General features: G+C 40.0%; 1 protein-coding gene across 1 annotated transcript in view; it reads left to right on the top strand.

Moving 5' to 3' along the window:
- LOC311262791 (inactive dipeptidyl peptidase 10-like) overlaps positions 1-15,934 on the top strand; it is a 102,429-nt gene that overhangs the window by 48,269 nt on the left and 38,226 nt on the right. Inside the window, exons 2-4 of the mRNA XM_084362509.1 lie at positions 8,957-9,068; positions 9,691-9,786; positions 15,455-15,549. Of these exons, the coding sequence (XP_084218635.1) occupies positions 8,957-9,068; positions 9,691-9,786; positions 15,455-15,549 (303 nt within the window). The remainder of the gene's footprint in view (positions 1-8,956; positions 9,069-9,690; positions 9,787-15,454; positions 15,550-15,934) is intronic.

The raw sequence follows: 15,934 nt of genomic DNA, 5'->3' as shown, positions 1-15,934 counted from the left end.
CACTGCCCAGCACAACCACCCCCCACTTTACAAAACAGGCAGCCTGCGCCTGCTCGATAACGCACTCAGAAACACAGAGAGCAGGCAGCACTTCAGCCGAGCTCAGAGCCTCCAGTGCTAATGCGATGCAGCCTGCTGTATCTCCACTCTGTGTTGAAACGACTCAGGTATGTTATATCATGCTGGAGAACACCCCTCAAGGCTTTGCACTTGGTATCAAGGCTCAGCAAAAAAACTTGGATCACAGGGTTACTTTAATATTTATTTTGATTTGCACTACAACAGCATGTTTTACATAATTTAAGAGAAAAGTCAGAGGTTCACACCTGAAGTTGTTCCTTTATCACGATACCATTTCATGAAAATATTGGCCTGTGGACCAAGTCCTCCAACAAAAACATTAACCCCCTGATGAGAGCTACAGTTTTTCTTCTCATATGCAGCTGCAATCGAAATGATTCAACCCTCTTAACCTGTGAGACATTCAGTGATGTGATGGAGTTTAAATCTGGAGACTAGATGGCCACTCGAAGACATTCAAGGAACAATTGCTGAACCAAATTTGGTCCTGCTTCTTCCAGGCATCAATCTGGATTTGAATTTCAAGGAAAATCCTCAAACAAACTGCAGCGGCAGCGAGGGGGCCAGAAAATGTTAGAGAGCTTCTGCACGCGAGGATTCAAGTGACTCCAGAGTTACAGAAGCTTGTGACTAACTGCTGGAAACGTTGAGGTCAAGGTCTTTATGCATGACTTCGTCCAAAACATCTTTTAGTTCATCACACATTCATCACACAGCAGACTCCAGAGCTGCACAAAATCAACTATTAAATCAATCGCCGACTATTTGGATACTCTATTAATGAGTTTGAGTCATTTTTGAAGGATGCCATCTTGAGAAAATTGTGAAAAACTGACATTCTGACATTGTTTTGACCAAACAACAAATCAACAGTTTAATCGACAAAATGAAAATAAGCCTTAGTGGCAGCTCGGACACTCAGGCCACACACAGGAGACCAGTCGCATCGCCTGAGATTTATAATTTTGAAATAAGACTTATTTCCTAAAACAACTGGGCTCTGCAGTCTTCAGCAGGTGTAGCCTCTTAGTCCGATATGACTTAACACAAACAACAACAACAACAACAGGACAAAACGGACATTGAAAAAAAAGGGAAGAGTTGGATCAATAGTTAGAATAAAGAATAATAATTCAAAGAAAATTGCACTTTCAACAGCGGATTGATTGACACATTTGCTGCTCTAATGAGTATTTCAGGCAGCGGGACGTGATGTGAGATGAATCAAAATAAATGTGCATGTTCTTGGTAATGAAGGAGCACGTCGCTCAGTGAAAATGCAGCTCATCGATGTGTTTTTAATCATTTTTGGACACCAGTGGACACGTCATACAGTGTGTTTACATCAGTGGCATTAATACCACAGCTTCAGATTTAAAACTTTGTTGGTCTTATACCTGTATGCATAAGATGACCCTGTTTCTGTCTGAGATGAGTAATGATCCATCGTCGCTCGATCTGCACCTGACTGCTTTATCTGCCTGGGTTTCTTTGCAAAGATTACAACGTCCATAGACCAACCTCGCAAGGCTTTTTATGCAACCAAACAACATCTCCCACTCATGCTTTCTCTTAATATTCAGTGTCCTGAATAACCGCTGAAGCACAGCATTCCTCCCTGCTTTTATATGACAGAAATGTCAAGTGGTCCCGGCTCGTGCTCAAAGCTAGGTGATATATTATCTCTCAAATTCAGCCTTTGGGATATTTATTAGAATATTTCGCTCTGCCAATTCATCATGTAAATGTTGCTCCCATCCGCCAAAGTGCTCAGTGAAATATTGAATTGAGGCGCAGCGTGCGCTCCATTTCTTTAGCCTGTCATTGTCAGCAGATGAGGCCGCTAAATTCAGTCAGGTTGAATAAGTTGAATATCCGCGAGGCCAGCACCACTCTGGAAAGGGCACTCGAGACCACTTAAGATTGGAAATCAAACTGAGTGGATCCGGGTCACATGTTGGCAGAATGCATCAGCGTCACCTTTTATTTACAGCGTTATCGAATGAAAAGTAAATATGGGATACAAAGTGCATGCACTTCACATAAAGTGACGGGTTTATATACCTACAGTGTAACGCTTGTCAGAGCTACAGAGTATAACTTTATTTCCGTGGTTTGAGTTGTAGCGGTGGAGAGGACGATGTGTCTCACGGTGTGTCTGTCTGCGGTGCAGCTTGGCCTGAGTTTGCATCACCAGGAGAAGGATTTGGAGATGAGTGGAGTCTACACAGACACATGGAAGTACTCTGAAGTCAAAGGCAACTGCAGGCCAGCTGGTTTTAGCTCAGTACATCTTGATCCTACTTAACTGGATGACTGAGAATCACAGTGTACACGTTATCACAGACACGTTAAGAGGGAGAGCGGCAGGGTTGAAGCTGAGGAGAAGTGAAGTAAAGATCCTGAATGAGGTATTGTAGTTTGGCCTCTCCAGTTTCCTGGAGAAAAGTAAGGCAAAGTATTTATCTAACATCCCCCAGAGCCTCCAGATTACAGCAACTGTACTTCAAAAACTTGAAATGCATGATTAAAGGGGCGCTATGTAGTTTTGGAGAAGAAATTCAAACTAATATTTACAATATTAATGAGGTAATAATCCAAACTCAGAAGTGTTTATTTTGTCCATAAGGAGGGAAGCAGTTGTATAATTTTTGTCTGCCAGTATCAGAATCAACCTTTACATTGAAATTAGACTAAAAAATTGGAATAGGCTTGTTTTCAAAAACCCTTTCAGCTCACTGGACCCTCTTTATTGGTTTGGACTGGCCATGGCATAGGAAGTGAAGCATGTGGTGCAGAGCTGTAGACAGTTAAACCCTGAAGTGGAGACATACAGAACAGAGTATAACTTGTTTTGAAGCCCACAGAGAAGAAGTCACAAAGGGATTAACTTCATGCCCTGACTTTTAACCCATCAATCTTTCAAGGCACTTTCAAGCTTTCCCACTCCTGCAGCACTCTGACTGCTCCGTTATAAAAACTGACTGTTGTGAGTTTTCTAAGCAGAGATGTTACATTTCAAGGGTGTTCTCAGAGCTTCAAATGTTTTTTTGTTAAGTCAAACATAATGTGTTTTATACAAGTGGAGGTACTTGTAGAAACATTTTCCCTGGCTTTTGTTAAAGGCGAGGTTATTGTTGTATCAAACAGATTTTTAAGTGCAATCTTTTGAAAGATTTGCTCCGTACTCACTTTGTGACCTGATGCTCACGATGAAAATCAGTTTGTTCTGTGTCTTTTGCCAGATAGCAACAGGGCGGTTTTAATCACCCGCTGTAGAGCCTTCCTATTCAATGCTTGTTTGTCATTATTCCAGTCAGGATGCTTTCTATTGCTCCTGTCGACAAGCCTTTTCTGTGCATTTGTGTGATGTTCATGTTAGTACTCTGTGATGCTGAACCTAAAACTCTTCACCTGCTCCACCTCAGCTCCACCGATGTTACCAGGGGTGTGTGTCTTTGCCTCCTTTTTTTCTAAAATCAACACTCAGCTCCTTGGTTTTGCTGGCGTCGAGCAGTAGATTGCTCTCCCTGCACCTCTCTGCAGGGCTGTTGATTTCCTCCTGATTTGAACTTTCATAGTTGTGTATAATGATGCTGACGATGGCGGTGTCGCCCGCGTCTGCACACTTCACAATATCCTTGATGAGTTCCCTTGTTGTCTGGGAGTGCAGTCATGGATGTGCAGTGTGAACAGGAGGGGGCTGAGCACGCAGCCCTGGGGGGCTCCGGTGCTGAGTGGAGGTCTGACTGCCAATCAGAACCGTCGGGGGTCCGTTTGTGAGGAGGTCTTAATCCCAGAGTGTTTGGCTTTCCAATCAGTTTCATGAGTGAGATTGTGTTGAATGCTGAACTGAAATAATAAAAGACACAGGGAGCAAAAGAAGCCTATTCTCCGACAACCCAGCTATTTCCTTCAGAACCACTCTTACGTTGACTCTGTGATCATTTTTTACCATCAGTTTGGTTTATAACAATATCCTGCAACCGGCGCTTAATCTCAGGTTTTTCCCTCAAAAAGCAGTCTTTAAATTTGATGAATTCAATAACTGCAGTTGCTCCCTTCTTTCAAAGACGCACTAACTTCTGCCAACTATGAGCAAATGTCGGCAGGCAGCGAGCCCCACTTGGCATCAAATTTATACCATAAGCTTTGAATGCCAAGGGCTTTGGGCATGTGCATTGTTGTTCTCCCACACTCGGGGCACTTGACATTGCAAGCCTGGCACTATCCCCGCGTAGTAGCTTCACGAGCCAAGTGCAATTAAATCAACATTTAAAAAATATTCTATCCAGCATCCTGACCTTATAATGCTAAATAACAGCAGCCACTGAGGATTTAGTTGGGTCATCTATTAATACAGATAAATACTCGTTTCATAATTACTCATTGCCAGTTAAACTATATTTTCCAGGTGCTGTTTTGGCCAAAATAGCCCCATTAACTCAGAACATCCAGTCAGTAACAGTAACAATGGGAACAATGTATTTTCTCCATCTGAGGACGTAGAGCTGGAGCAGAGAGGGTATTCGCGTCCTTCGTGTCTCCTGGGTGATGGAGTACGACTGTGATAAATACTGTGAACACTGACATGGCAGGAGCACTATCCCAGATTCAAACTGTCACATTAGCACAAAGATGTAAACATAATAATGATGGACAGCAAAAGGAGGAATACAAAATATGTGCTTTATGAATCAGGAATGATTATGCAGCATGATCAGATCATATCATCATAGCTGGTAGCTATTCTGTCAATAAAAAACAAAGATTTAGAGCCGAGACAAGATTACGTCTGGTGAATTTCCTGGACTGTCCCAGTGGTGACGTATTTCTTCTTCTTTGGTTTTCCAAATCAGGCTAACACTATATGACTCTTTACCTTCCCCTGCACAGACAGTTTTACACGTAATTGGCTCCACGATCAAGTTAGCAATAATACTGAGTCTGACTTTCAAAATAAAGTTTGCTCACAAACAGTGACATAATATGACTTTGGGACTGTTAATAATGTTGTGAAAGGTTAAAGAAAAGATCATGCTTTGGGTTAAAATAACTATGTTCAGTCACGTAACTAACTATGTTACATAAGTCACGTCATTTATGTACATCAGCTTCAAAACAAATCAGTTTTGACTCTTGACACTTTGAGGACGTGAGCCTCAGGCTCCAGAGGTCAGTCTGATGTATGACTCATCCAACCAACCCTGGTTTTGCTCTTTATGTCATGATTTGGGTTTTTGGTTGAGTTGTTTTCTGTTTAATTTATCCTCAAGTGTCATGTTTTACTTTACACATCCTGTCAGTGTCTGTTTTCCTGCTGACCTGTGTTCCATAATTCAATCACTCCTGCGTTTTCCCCCTCACTCTTTGACAGTTCGCCTGTGTTCATCTCCTTCCCCCCATGTTTTACCTGCATTTATGTCCTTGTGCTATTCTGGTTTGCACTTGTTCTTGGATTGCTCCTGTTTTATTGTGTACCTTTTGTTGCTTATATTTTAGATTTTTTGATTTCATATTTGGACTTTCAGCTTCATTAAAGCTCGATGTGTCTGTGTTTGGGTCCCTTTTTGTGTAACTCTTACACAGAGACGTATGTGTGGATGGCACTGTGTTTTGATCCGACTGAAATATATGGTAGATTTTTAAGAGGAATTGATTAATTATGTGTTGTTGAAAACGTTCCTTTGTGTATTGCACAAATGCTGACTTGTGCCTGCAGTCAGCAGCTAACTTGTCTCAAACACAATGAGCACCATCGAGAGCTGAAACCAGCAGCCTTGAAGCTTTCAGCCTCGACGTTTAGAAAGTAACAATGTGACAATGATCAGCTGCTATTATTTGTTCTTGCGTAAGTTGTTTCTGTGCCACAGTGTGAAGCTACACCAAAACGACTCCTGCTTGAAGTTTATTCAGTTTCACATAGTCCGTCTCCCAGCTGGTTGGGTTTTCCTCATGTTTTCCTGTGATATCCAGAACATACCCTATGCACGTTCCTGCTGAATTTTTATTGACAGAAGGGATGAAGACTTCAGTTCAGATGGAGATTATGAAGGAGATTAGCTGCTCCACGACGCACTTCACAAGTCAACACCCTCTATGACCTGTTTTCTGTACAGTTCAGTATCTGCAGCTGTGTATCTTCAGAGCAGCACCTGTCACAATGCCACAGATAGTTGAGAGCATCTCAGTTGACATAAATTCACATAGATGTCACAGAGAAAATGTGCCCCTCTTGACAGGTTAGCAGATGTGATACAGTATCACTGTATTTGGTGTCTGCTGTGTTGCCTTGTAACTGAGAAGCCTTCTTGCATGGTGCTGATGAACAGCGTGACCAAGACTTTGCATCTTAAAAACCAGCATGAGTTTAATGGCTCTTCTGTATTTTAGATTGAGGAGTTTAATGGATTTCTCTCATGGAAATTCGTTTAAACAGCTCTTCGTAGTACATTTTCACAGCAGGGGATGCGAAGGTTTACTCAACTCCTGCATATGAAAATGTACACTCGGAGGAAAATAACACCCTGACAGCTCAGTGTATCATCTGATGAAGAAACCACAACAGCAAATAATGTTCCCTGACGTGTAATGAGGGTCGCTCTCGTTAATGAGGCTAAACAACACAGAGAAAACACAAACAAAATGATGTTGAATCTAGACCGGAGGAAAAGTCTTCCCTGTGGAAAATTACTTTTCTCTTGTGAGTGATCCAGAATTTTAATATTGGCGACGCCGCAGGGACGAGGTGTAGGGCTGGAGCTGTGGAGTAGAACTGGAGGAGGGGAGGGTGGAGCTGGCACCGCTCCAGGATATTTATCTTTGAATCATCCTCCCAATTAAAAGACTTGGAGAGCAAATAGATCCATAAATACACAGACGGCTTTTCAGTAGCTCGGGGCTCTGTAAGCATGATAGATTTATTTATAACACTGCTCTGTCACTGCAAATGAAATAAGGCTGCATAATTGATGTCGGGGAAGATAAAGAGTTTGAGATGCGTCCAAAAATGGGCCTTGTCTTCAGAGGATTGTTCTGTTCTTTGATCAAGTTCAGCACAGTAAGAACAACTACGATTTCACATCCTTCAGGGTTCGTTCCAAAAACAGCAGGTTTTCCGCGTAATCCAGGTTGATGGGATTAGGTGGAAAACCAATTAAGTAAAACCAAGAACAAGATGAAGTTTTTTTCCCCCTTTTATATCAAGTCAGTTTCGGATCTGAGCAGGTTCCAGGTTAGGAATAACATACATTTCTTTGTCTGTGAAAAAAATAAATATATGTTCTTGTTTAGCTTATATAGATTACATTGATTAGATTTAACATAATTGTCATTGCAGTTACAATGATAACAGAATGCATCAAACATCAAATGGCATCAAACCAGAAGTGCAAAAAAATAAAATAAAAAAACAACCTGTGAAGCTCAGAGTAACAGACTTATGTATAAAATATCAGATATGAGTACACTAAGAAATACAAGTGATGTATAGTGGGACATTTAACAGAAAACAGCTGGAGGTATGACCCGAATAAGGCAGACATGAATAATTGATCTTCAGGTTCCATTTTTAATTTGTATAAAATTAACTTAATTCATCCTTATTACACTATTATCTTTTCAGGACATGTAATCTTATCTCTGGTTGTTAATGTGAACCAGAGCTGGTGACTGTTAAGGCTGTGCAGCCAGTGATACACAGGTGATAAAACAGATCGACGATCCTGATCCGGGTGGTTTGATTGTTCGTCGATCTGTTGGTAATGCCTCGGGGCTCCGGTAGGGGGCAGCCGCCGAGTGAAGCCGAGAGAGGCTGATGTTTTCCTCCTTCCTCTCCAGCTACTGTTCCCCCTGTTTAAGGTAATGTGTGAGCACATGTTAGGAATAGTTTTCTCTTTGTTACCGTGAAGTTGTATGAAAGATATATACATGTATACTGGTATATTGTTAAAAGAGTGTATGGCTAATTTAGGCGATGTTAGCTATCTAGCTAGCAAGCGCCCGGAGACCCGACTGTTTACATTCTCATCCTCGTCAGTTAAGCTGTCTGATGTGTAGTGCAGGTAAGTGTATGTATGTGTGTCGTTAGTATTAAGTGGCATCTGTTGTGAAGGTTGCAGTTTTTCCAACTGAATACCCCTCGTCTCCCCTATGGTGGCCGCGAAAAACATGAAAGTCCCTTCCTACTGCCTTTTTTGGTTTGTCCCTTGTGGGGTACCGTAGAAACATGGCGGCGCAACATGGCTGACTCAGAGAGGAGGACAGGTTCTTTAGCTATAAAGGCTCATTCTAAGTTAATGAAAACACAATTATTGTTAGTTTCAGGGGATTTAACGCTAATGAATATACATGAATAATAATTATTATATTCCATTCCTGCCATTAGATTTCCCTAAATCCTACACATTGGACATTTAGTAGACATTTACATAGTAAAGCAAATGTCAACAAAACACAGCTGTCTAGTTTTAGCCTACAACATCAGAGGCTTCTTGAATTTAATATTGATTATTAGGGTTGGATGATTTGGCAGCATTCAGAACTGTAAGATCTGGTGTGGGCTGACTTATTGGCATCACTGGCCATTGATTTGCTGTGTCAGACATGCTTCACAATCACTGGTTCATTCACAGTTCTGTGGCCTGACATTGTGCATTTATATTAATCTTGTAAATTATGTTAACTCATGCGACTCATTTTAATCTGCCCAATCTGCTTTCAACTCTTACAAGAGTGGCTTTTGTCTTGCTCAAGGACACCACTATAATTATAACTACTCTAAAAAATCACTACTTATTTCCCGTGTGTTGATATTTCAGGTTATTAATTACATCATTCATTATTATTGACATGATTTCTTTCTCTTATTGTGTAGGACATTGGACCTATTGGACCAGATAGAAACTGGAAGGGCATTGCCATCTCCCTGCTGGTTATTCTGGTGGTGCTCTCGCTCATTGGACTGTCCATTGTTCTGCTGTCAAAAGGTGAGCTCTCTGGAGATCTTAGCACACTTTGTGCAAAATGAAGAAAGTTTTTCATCTTGTTATTCCTGTGTTCAGCCTCAGTCTAGTCTACATTACATCAGTATACTTCCACAGTTCGCACGTACGCTGCAAAGTCTTCAGTTTGTTCTGTCTTAATTAGCTTTTGTATTAATTCAGAGCAGCACTGGATGCACACAGCAGGTAATCACAGACACTGTCTGGGGTGAATCAAGCCAGGCTTCAATTGTTTATGCAGAGAAAATATGATGATGAGGATATAAAAAGTGAGACAAGAAGTTTAGGACAACATCTGGAGGGGCATTACTGCTTAAATTGTCACTGAACTTCCAGTTTTCCAGTCATTTATGAAAAATGCTTTATCAAGATGCAGTAGTGCTACTTATTCTTCAGTTGTTTCTACTACCTTATTATTTCTACATTTAAGGTGTATTTTTATTCTGTGGGGTTTTTATTTACCCCGTGATTTTACTGAAACCTTTGTAGCCATATTTACGGATTACTAGCAAATTCAGAAAAACTGCAAGTTAATGTTTTTTGTTTTAACAGGTGATTAATTGTTGATGGTAGATAAAAAGTGTTTTTGTTTTTTATCTCCCTGTAGATGATAGTGGTAAACCCTTCGGTTCACAGCTGACGGTGGATGACCTCTTTCAAAAGGACTTTCAAATACATGACCCTGAAGCAAAGTGGATCAATAGTAAGTATGTTTTTAAAAAAAACAAATTAAGATAGCCTTAAATGTTGTGAAAAGTTGTGTGTCACATGAATTAAGTATCCATTGACATGTTTATGTTGCATGTTTCTTCAAAATCTCACATACATTCAGATGCAACATCTTCAGGTTTATTATTTTCCCCAATATTTGCACATGGCAACAGTTGTATGTTACTGAATTTTAATTGGCTGCTTTGTTTCCACCACTTTTTTTCTTTCCTACTTAAAGCATGAGACAAATACAGAATATATTCTGCTTATCAGACCAGTGTTTCTGTTGCAGTCGGCCATACTGTATGTAAAGCTCGAGATTACCTTAATGTTGTGGTAAAGAGACATTTGTGAAGCCAAGGAACCCCAGTGATACAATGAGTGTTTTATTTCACTGCTGCTTTAGATTTAATAAATAAGTAGGACAAGATGAACGCAAGAGGCTACAAGCTGACATACAGATTAGCAGAGCATTTTGAGCTCTGCGTTCGTCCTCAGGCAGCAGTGACCAGGAATGAATGAAGATATTAGAGACAAGAAACAAGTCCACAAAACAAACAACATAATGTTCACTGTCTTTAATATCGGATTTATTTTTAGGCCTCATTGTGACATTTTTCCCACCTGGAACAATTACTTTCATTTGTGCAACGTCATCCTTTCTAAGGTCTGCTTGGACATTCAACTTTACTTTCAGTCTGGCAGAATGAAGGACTGATGTGAAATCATCATGTGAAAGTAACAAGCGTCACAACATTTCCCCAGTGTGTGACTTCAAAATTGGAGGAGACAGGGCTGGGCAGGCAAAAATAAAAAAAACAGGCTTTATCTACTCACCCCAATGCCGATGCAAAGACGGCTAAAGTTTCGTAATCCACAAAACATTTCTGGGGCTTCACAGCAAAATAGCGTTGCAGCAACTTAAACAACTTAAGTATGAGGAACCATTGTTTTCCCCGTAAGTCTCCAGCTCTTTCAGTTGTTGACGAGAACGCTGCAACACTGTTTTGCTGTGAAACTCCAGAAATGTTTTATGGACTATGAAACTTCTCCCAACTATCCATCAACATGGGAGTTTATAATGACTACATTTTCATGTTTGGGTGAATTGTTCCTTTAACTCGGCTGCCCCAATTTAAGCTTTAAAGGTCAACGTTTCTTTAGCCTTTGATAGTGAAAGTCAATTTGTAACTGCCTAGTCAACTGTGTCAAACATAAGATAGCACGTTACAGGACGAAACAGACTTTGGTCTTAATTTTCTAGTATATTATTTGCTGGTCTTTTTTTTTCTTTCCTCCACAACAAAAACAAACAAACAAAAACATCATATGAGATTCTGTGTGTAATAATGTCAGGATCTGAAGCTGATATGAAATTCATGATCACATGTGATTAACTCTGTGTCATTAATATTACAGATGTTACATTTTAATGTAGAAAAATATAAAAGTGTACTGCTGGTGTGTTTAACTTATAAAACAATGTTTTTTTTGTGTGTATAACACAATGCTACATGTTAAAACTATGAGTGCAAAGAGCCATACCATCAGTGTGTTGCCATGTTGAGTCATGATTGGAAATGAAACCCTTCAGGGATGTTAGCAGAGATGTTTGTGTCACCATCTGTTATCTTTGTGTCTTTTAAGAAGACTCTTTCCCTGCAGACACCATGAATAACACATCAATTACCACTTTTTGTGATGGAATAGTCCCCTTCTTTTAAAGCTCCCTGGCGAATGGTTGAAGTCCAGCTGTTTGTATTAGTGCTGCCAAGCTGTCCGACCCTTCCCTCTTCTCACAGGACTGCTGTGGTTGGCTCCTGTCACGCTCAGTTTTCCACTTCTGAAAGAGCGACCTTGTAAATCCACCTTCCCTCAAATGCTGCCTGTCTCACAAAGACCTCGAAATAATCTTACCAAAAAACTTGTGGCTTTGTCAAAAAATACATCTCCTTTGTTAGATGAATGGTTCAGTGCAACCCATTCAGTTTGCTTCTGGTAAATTAATTACTGCTTGATAAGAGAGCAGACAATAAGCTTATCAACAATGGCAAGTGTCTTTTTGGTTTATTAAGCAGGTGGAACATCAGTGTGGGATTTGTTTAAAACTTTATTTATTTATTTTTTTGCGACCAGCTAAACAGGCGGTAAACATACGAACACCTGTATATTATAGCTGTATTATGGCTGACATGCTAGCGAGCGGACACCGAGCTAATCTGGGGCCGTGTTTATGTCACCTGATGAATATTCACTCTCCTTTAGATCTGTTCTTGGACTCATCACCCAATGTATATATTTGGCTATTTAGCAGCTAAATGCTCCACTGTATTTACCAGCTATGTATTGATTGCTGTTTGGTGCTCAGCAAGGAGTCTACTGTATGAGTCTTTTTGCTGCCAAAAGCGACTTGGTCTGACTGGATTCAGGGTTGGTGAGAGCAGAATTTCCAGCCAGAAAAACAGTGAGCTATAAAAAGCTAAAATACGCTCCATAGAGTAGAGTCTCTCTGGATTGTCCCTATGGGGGAGCTTTTATATTACACATACTCTTTGTCTCCATGGTAAATATAAAATAATGAATAATGCATCTTTAAGACCAGAAGACTTTATGTACTAGCCCAAATTGCATACACCCGAGTGAACCCAGCAGAGTTGCAAGATCAACCAGACTAAAGTTTCATATTTCCTTGTTTTTTTGTTCAGTGCTTCTTTATGCTCATGCACAAAGCTTCTCTGATCGCACCAAACCACATTTCAGTGACAGAGAAGTTGAGCATTCAGTGTGGCTGTGACAAATAACAGGCAGAATACACAAATGAAGACAAGCATAATGTGTCTGCTGATCTCTAACCCTGCAGAACTTTTATATGCTTTCACAGTTGACATACATGTTTGTTTTCCTGATCAGGACAGGCTGCTCATTTCCCCTAAACAACTATTAACAATATAAAGCATCATATGGAAACAAATGAAATTTCCTAAGTTAAAATCTGATAAACTGAAGTGTTTCAAATTGATCACTTGCTATAAAAAATGACTCTACTGGCTGATTTATAACTTGTTATGCAAGGGACTATACTGTAGATTTACAACAGCAACATAATGGATTTTTTTTCTTTTGACAAAATGTTGATTTATTAGCGTAGCTTAAATTAAATCAGACCATCAGAGCAACAGAGACTTGGAAAGGCTCTTAAAGTCCAATTAAACACCTGCTTCATCACCGCAGACGCTCTTCTCCACGGACTTCGGTTCAGTTTATGTTTAAATGCCAGCCCCAGACTTTTTAGTGTGGAGCAGCTGTTACAGATTTGTTGGGGTCACTTCAGTGTGCATAATGATGGTATATAGGAAGGAGACAAAAGAAAACATTTGCAGAAAAGGTGAAACTGGAACGACCAAAAAATGCAGGTGTAAAGCTCTTTTTTTCAGTCTTTTTTAAATTATCACTTTTAAATACTTTGCCAGTTCCAGTCTTGTATGGCACAATTCAAACAGGATAAAAAAAAAAAATAAAATTTCTCTCGCCATACACTTTCATACATACTCTTCTCAAATAAGGTCCCATCAAGGGCGTCACTCTGTGTTGAAAAGTGGTAAAATGATTTTTTAAATAGTCTTCAAGATATGTGATTTCAGGCAATGTGATCGTGGGCATCAGGTGCATCAGAAGGGCAGGTTAATACAGAGTCGACAATAATAAAATACAGTAGCCAGCGCAAACCGTTCTCAGCAGTTCTCGACTGCAGGTTCTGATGGAGACCAAACGGTTCTCATTTGTAATGTAATAAGGTCACAGGGACAAAGTCACCCCTTTCAGAAAGTGGTTGGGACCCCAGCGTCCTCACTGTATACCACACCTATGGGTCCCATGGTGGTCCACTATAAGTGGCGGGACTTCACCTCTCTATGTTTTGTTCCCTGCCCAGTAAATGTTTGTGTCTTTCAAACTCCATGGCCCCGGTTCAACACAAGCTTTCCCTTTGTTGCCGCCAGCCTCAAACTGAGATAACACTAACGACATCATCAGGGATTACCCTCCTGAGCCACAAGAGACATTCAGCATCATCCTGTTTTCACAGGCTGGGTAGTGATCCCTGTGACCATAAACTGATCTTCATGTTTTCAAATGTTCACTCTGCAGCCAGAATCAAGAGTGTCACATCACCAGTGGTGCTTTTACTGATGCTACATTGTGAAACTTTGCTTTTTTTGTTAAGGTCAAAGACTAGAGTAGTGTAATCTATCAATTGGGTTACAGTGTCATCAGCGGCATAACAGGGGATTTCCTTTAATTCTTGGCCTTATGAAAACGGTGTCAAGTCAATGGAAAGCTGGGACACTTTTAATCATAGCTGAGATTGGATGTCATCTTTATCCTCCGAGCTTTTATTGATGGTACTGTTGTCAACTCAGGACGAGAGTGGCCCCCGATTTCAATTACTTTTGCTGTAAAAGGTTTAAAGTAACCATTGATTTGATACATGCACGGCATATAAAATATGCAAAGAGGACCGTGTTTTTTTTTAAAAACCGTGGCTAAGAGTTTCTTAATGACAAGAGGCCTTTTGAGGATTTTCCTGCCTGTTGAACACAAGCAATCATCTGTCTTTCATATTTATTTTCCCGTCACTATGCTCAAAAGTGTTTTGAGTGTTTGCAAGTCTATAGCCCTCTTGCCGGAGATTGATGCCTCAGAGCTTATTCATTGACATTTACATGAGATGGGGACCTTGAAATGATTTAGAACTGTCAAGTGCATTAATGGAAGTCGGTCCTCCCTGGGCTGCTGTGCTGGTTTTGGGATTACAGTTATTGGAGTTATTGCAGGCACTCCTGTCATTGTTTCCACGGTTTAATGTTGAAGTGTTATCTCATTTAGCGGAGTTGTCTTAGACAGATCCTCCTAAATGAGTTTATGTTGTTGTTGTTTTCTTCTCTCTTGTCAAAGACTCTTCTCAGGGGCACTTGCATCGATCCATTAGGTATTCATTTTCTTGCTTGTTGTATACTGAATTGTTTTGGACCTGTTTAACCGCTCCCAATTTTTAATTTTTTTTTGGATGAAGTTATGTACGTAATGTCCTTATTTTAACCCAAACCACCGTGTTTTCCTGAACCTAACCAAGTCATGTTCTTGCCTAAACCTTGCCTTTGCTGAGTTGTTGATCTTAACACTACCTGTCCTCACTTCCTCCTTTGATGCAGTAATAATTACTATATCCATAGAGGTCGCTGCTTAACATGCAACATAACTGAAGTCGTTAAAAGATGTTTTCAAGGTCCTATGTGGCTGTTTTTCTAATGAGGACGAGCTGCATGTGCACTGTGGTGTATGTGTATGGTGTATCTCCTGTCAAAAAATCCCTTTCCTGCAACAAACTGAGTATATGTTTTGGTTTAGAAAGGGAAGAATGGGTTGATTTGTTAATGGTAAACAGACAATCCCATTTATGAACTCCAACATCCAAAAATACGACCTTTACTCATTTACTCAGGAATTTGAGATCAGGTCTCTAAAGCTTTCAACAGCTTTCATATTTCAGTGTTTTAACACATTTTATTGCTTCTATTGCTTCAGGGTTTAAAGGGGCCTTTAGAAACACATTTGATTTTAATTATAATCACATGCAGTGCTAATGCCTGTTTCTGTCTTAGATGAAGAAATAATCTATCGGAGCTGGGACGGAGACATTTTGAAAGTCAACACAACCAGCAACGAGACGGATCTTCTGCTGAAAAACACAACGTTTGTAAGTGCTCGCTGCTGTCTTTCTATTCCTTCCAGTTTATTTAAATGATTTTACTAATTTCCATCGAAGTTCAGAGAGACGTTTAAAATAAAAAATGAAACTGCCGGTAGAAAGAAAATGACACAAGGTTCAAAGGAAAGAATATTGCATGAAAAATGTGCCATTTTTATGCAAAACACATTTTTATCACTATAATTCTTTGGTAGATAAGAGATGCTTTTACTTTTCTGATCATCATGTCTCGTTGTTACTATGTTGACCCACTCTGCCTCCTTCTAACGTCAAAGTTGCACTGTAACTTTTTACACTGATCTCAGTTTGTGACGATACTTTAGGGCTTGTTTGTATCTCAGTGGATAACAAGAATACAATTTTGGTTTGCTTT

This window comes from Pagrus pagrus, assembly GCF_965226575.1.
Source record: "Pagrus pagrus genome assembly, chromosome: 9".
NCBI lineage: Eukaryota > Metazoa > Chordata > Actinopteri > Spariformes > Sparidae > Pagrus > Pagrus pagrus.
This window is presented reverse-complemented; position numbering and strand designations above follow the sequence as displayed.